Source organism: Crocuta crocuta, unplaced genomic scaffold, assembly GCF_008692635.1.
Source record: "Crocuta crocuta isolate KB4526 unplaced genomic scaffold, BGI_CrCroc_1.0 scaffold127, whole genome shotgun sequence".
NCBI lineage: Eukaryota > Metazoa > Chordata > Mammalia > Carnivora > Hyaenidae > Crocuta > Crocuta crocuta.
In genome coordinates this window covers 6,948,310-6,952,845 of record NW_027532008.1, presented here as the reverse complement: position 1 = coordinate 6,952,845, position 4,536 = coordinate 6,948,310, and the positions used below count along the sequence as shown (strand labels likewise).

Sequence of the window (4,536 nt, the reverse complement as noted above, 5' to 3'; positions counted from 1 at the left end):
TTTTGCCACAGACCATTTATTTCCTAGAGCTGCGGCCTGATGGACATGTACCCACTTTGCGATCGATGTTACCACCAGCTACAGGGTTTGGAGGTGGGCTCCGGGGCTCTCCAGCCGGAGCGGATTGCCTCCCAGAACTTTGGCAGACGACCTAAGGAAAAGAGCCCGTTGCCGAGCAAGGGGAGCTCGGGCAGCTTCATTCCCGGCCTCTGGGGCAGCACGGGTGTGGTGCCCTGGCTTTGAAGCCGGTGTGAGCAGCTGGCGTGGGCAGACCCGTCCACACACTGCAGAGTGTTGATGCCCCCCATGGACGACACCATGCAGGTGTTGGTGTAGTTTTCAGAGGCAGCCACGCCGCTGACCGGGTTAGGGTGACTACAGGGGGAGGAGGGGTCTGGGGGGTCCAGGTGGATGGAGTTGGCGGCGCGCTCCAGGCAGTTGGCTGCGAGCCTCGGCAGGTTCAGTGATGACTTGGGACAGAAGGCACTGGTGGATCTGTCAAGGTAGTTGATGCCTTTGATGAGTTGGTCCAGGAAGGTGACGTTACAGGGGCCTGAGGGACGTTCCGTACACAGCAGGCAGCGGGGGCGGTCGTGGCAAGCGGGCTTCCTGGCCACTTTGGGCCGGTTCGCTAGGTGGCTCGTCTCTACACACTTGGAGTAGTAGGGGCGGCCCATGCAGACTTTCCTCACTGGAAGCCTGAAGCAGCTGGGGCTGTCGGGTGGCTCCGAGGGGCTGCCGCAGCTGTTGATCTCAGAGCCACTCGGGGTACGGGGGCGCCTGACACTGTTAGCCCCACTCACGCTGGGGCAGTGGGGCCAGCCTGGAGCCTGGGCCGAGAAGGACACATTGTTGGGATGGCCGAAGCGGCTGTAAATGTTGGAACGGCTCGCCGGGCGTCCAGACATTGTCCCGGCCTGGCGGATACGGCTTCGTGACGCTGACCTGCCGCGAGCGCCCCTGAGGCTGGATGCTGGGCCTGCTGAAGACAGTTGGGTCAGCTCCCCTCGGATGCCTGCCACCTCCCTGCACGCTTTCTCCCCTTCCCTCTGGCTCCCCGAGAGCCGCCGCCGCCACCCTGCTCCTACTCCTCAACCTCTCCTAGGTCCCGGGAAGCTTCAGACTAGGAAACACACACCCTATTCTTCGGAAAGCAAGACGGGAGGAGGAAGGCAAGACCCTGAGACAACTTGAGGCCAAGGGACCCTTTGGAAAAGTGGGGGGGAGGGGTCTCCTTGAACTCTGGCTGGTATTCTGAAACTCCCATTTGCCTTTTGAGCAAGGACTCCAGAAGACCACAAACCAAGGACTGAATCTCTAATGGGGAAATTCGAAGCACCGAGAGAGACCTCCTTTCCAGAGCATAATCATCCACTACCCAATGCACCTGACATTTAAAAAATGCATCTTAGAAGTGTTGCGACGCTGTACGTGCTCTCTCTGTGCCTGGCCCTTTGCTTGTGTCTTATATGCAATTTTTGCTACAAATCAAGAAGGTGGACACTATTCTACTCCTGGTTGATAGATGGAGGAACTCAGTCTCAGAGCAATGATGTGACTTGCCTCAGACGACACAGGTTGGAAGTGGTGGGCCCGAAGTACTGTCTTGATTGTGTCTGATGGCCTCCGGAAGATAACGCTTTGTTGTTGGGGTGACTTTGGCCCTCTCTCACAGTCTCTTAATAAAGAATTCTCACCACATCTGTTCTGCCCGCTGGATGGGGGCACTAAAGGGGAGAAGCAGATGGACAGGGGTGCTTGCTAACCCCATCCCTAAGTTGATCCTGACTTTAGGAATCCCAAATGAAAGCAGGGGAAGGACGTATGGCAAGTCTACCAATTGGGCCATAATTGTAAGGTCACAGTCTTCCAGGATATTTGGTCTTGACCCTCTCGGGCAGTAGAGGGTCTTCTCATCCATTCCATAGGAGGAGGGGAATTGGGAGTCCTACTCCTTGTGGTCTAAATGCGAGCACTTCACCGAGACCAAGGTCTGACCAGGCCAAGGAGATGCCCAGTCCAAATAACCCCACCTCCTGTGCCAGCCAAGGGCAGTGTAGTCTTCCCTTCCTCGTCCCCATTGTCCGTCGGTTCCCCAATACTGTCCTTCCCCCACCGAGAAGGCAGGCTCTGATTTCTCCCCCCACCCCACCCCCAGTACTGCCAGTTTGATGCTATTTTTCCACTTCTGCCTAGTGAGAACAGAGCAGTATTTGAGCCTGTCCCACCCAGAAAACAGCTGCCTGCCCCTCTTCCAGCCCACGGCCCTCAGCTGCCCTTGTCCTTTGGGTCTGAATCGCGTGGAATGTATAGACCCTTGCCTCTTCCCTCCCGGGTCCAACCCCACCCTGTCTCCTCCTCCGGAAATACAGGAGGTGACTGAGGGCTGACCCCCACAGAGCACCACCCTTCCCTTCCTGGCTGGCTAAGCCCTATCTGCCGAAAGGGCTCTTGGCCACGCTTACTCTGTCTTTAGGAGGTAGATGGCTTAGCCCTCCTGTTGCTGTCCACTGGGGATACACTCATGTCGCCACTCCAGACTGCTGGCCATGTCATAGAATCATGGAATCCTAGAGCTGGGAGGGGCCTCCAGAGGTCATCCTGGCCAGGCCCCTACCTTAGGGCCCGCACCACTTTAAGCCCTCCAGGACAGATGGGCCCTATTTTTAAAACGAGACTGGGGCGGATGTTTTCCAGTGTTCCTTGTTGCTTTTCTAGCGTTTAATTATGCTGAGAGTCAGGGAGTTCTAAGACTCCCCTGATACAACTCCATCGGCCATGGTCAGCATCAGTCACTTCTCTTTCTCTCACTAGCTCAGCAAACATTTATCGAGTCTCCCCAGAGGGATGTTCCCTGCGAGCGACCCATTCTGGAGCACAACTGTCTTTCCCACCCACCGCGGTCGGTGACCCAGTGTTGAGTACTGACTACATGACGAGCTCTGGCCAGAGCCTGAGGATTCTTCGGTCGGCAAATCTCAGCACCTCCATGCCCCCGACCCAGCTCTGGTCGTTGAGGGGTGCCCAGTACATATTTGCTGAGAAAAGCCTCCCCCTGTCATTTCCTTCTCTCAAATATTGAAAATATAGTTTTACTTTATATTTGGAAAATTTCTCAAACTTACTAGAAACTCACAAGACAATGAACTCCCATGTAGCCTTCATCTGAATCCACAATTATTTAAAAAAATTTTTTTAATGTTTATTTATTTTTGAGAGAGAGAGAGAGACAGAGTGTGAGTGGGGGAGGGGCAGAGAGAGAGGGAGACACAGAATCCGAAGCAGGCTCCAGGCTCTGAGCTGTCAGCACAGAGACCGACACGGGGCTCGAACCCACGAACTGTGAGATCATGACCTGACCCGAAGTCGGATGCTTAACCAACTGAGCCACCCAGGTGCCCCCCGAATCCATAAATTATTAATGCTTTTGTCACATCTATTATCACACACATGCACGCACGCACACACACGCACACACGCTGATTTTTATTATTTGGAGAGGAAATCGCAGACAACAGCATCTTATCCCCTTGAACTTGGGCATGTATCTCCCACCTGTTGGGTAAACAGTGACATTTTCTTTTTTTTTTCTTCAAGTTTCAGATATTTATTAATCAGTGGAAACCCTAACACAATACCACCAATATGATTTCAGAGGAAAAATATTTCCTGGATACGTGGAAAATTGTGCGGAGGGTTTCTGGAAGAACTTCGTTCTGAGCAGCTTTGTAGCGAAACATTTCATTTACAAGTCTGAACCTTCTTCCTTCCTTTCTCTGTAATCTACAATCACTGAGTAGAGCTTACGGTGACCATTGGGACCCAGTTAGTTCCAGGGCTCTGGGTTATTCTTTCTACCCCGACTGACATCTGGATTGAGCAATGCCAAGTGCTGCTGTCGTAACACCTGCTCCAGTAAATACGAAGAGGGGCATCGAGTGTGGAGGCTTCTCGGCCTGACCAAGGGTGTGACATACCACGGTTGTGGCAGTGATCCAGGAGAAGAAAAGATCCAGTCTGTGAGACCTGGCACGAAGTAGTCCCCACACCAAGGATGAACAGACACCCCCAACATTTTCTTATGTATCCGCACTACAATGACAAGAACAGGACATTCGGCGGCCATGGAGTCTGATCACGTAATAAACATTTCACCGATTGCGCCTCTGATGTTCCTCTTGGCAGCTCCTCTTCAGGCACTGGGGCCAACCCAGGAGCAGGCATGGCTTTTCGTTCTCAGGTGTCTTTGGTTTCCTTCAGCTTGGAACAGGTCTTCAGCCTTTCTCTTTTGTGAGACGGACATTTTTAAAAAACCTTATTAATTTATTCTGAGAGAAAGAGACAGAGCATGCAAGCAGGGGAGGAGCAGAGAGAGCAGGAGAGAGAGAGAATCCCAAGCAGACTCCAAACTGTCAGTACGCAGAGACTGACGCGGGACTCATCCCACAAAACGTGAGATCATGACCTGAGCCCAAGTCAAGAGACCGATGCTCAACTAACAGCCACCCAGGCACCCCTATGAAATGGGTATTTTTA

At 53.1% G+C, this 4,536-nt stretch overlaps 1 protein-coding gene across 4 annotated transcripts; it reads right to left on the bottom strand.

The window, feature by feature from the left end:
* Positions 1-2,540, bottom strand: LOC144241249 (uncharacterized). 4 transcript variants are annotated; one of them, XM_077775784.1, is made up of 3 exons: positions 2,466-2,540; positions 1,564-1,727; positions 1-982 (listed from the first exon to the last, which is right to left on the bottom strand). In XM_077775784.1, the coding sequence occupies exon 3, from the start codon at positions 906-908 to the stop codon at positions 69-71; it is 840 nt and encodes a 279-aa protein (XP_077631910.1). In that variant the 5' UTR covers positions 909-982; positions 1,564-1,727; positions 2,466-2,540; the 3' UTR covers positions 1-68. The 4 variants fall into 4 exon arrangements, with proteins under 4 accessions (XP_077631910.1, XP_077631909.1, XP_077631913.1 ...); XM_077775783.1 differs by having other exon boundaries at positions 1-979; XM_077775787.1 differs by lacking the exon at positions 1,564-1,727.
* Between the last annotated feature and the right edge of the window lie 1,996 nt (positions 2,541-4,536).

Coding starts and splice junctions, on each gene's coding strand:
- LOC144241249 (XM_077775784.1), bottom strand. CDS start 908: ATGTCTGGACGCCCGGCGAGCCGTTCCAACATTTACAGCCGCTTCGGC.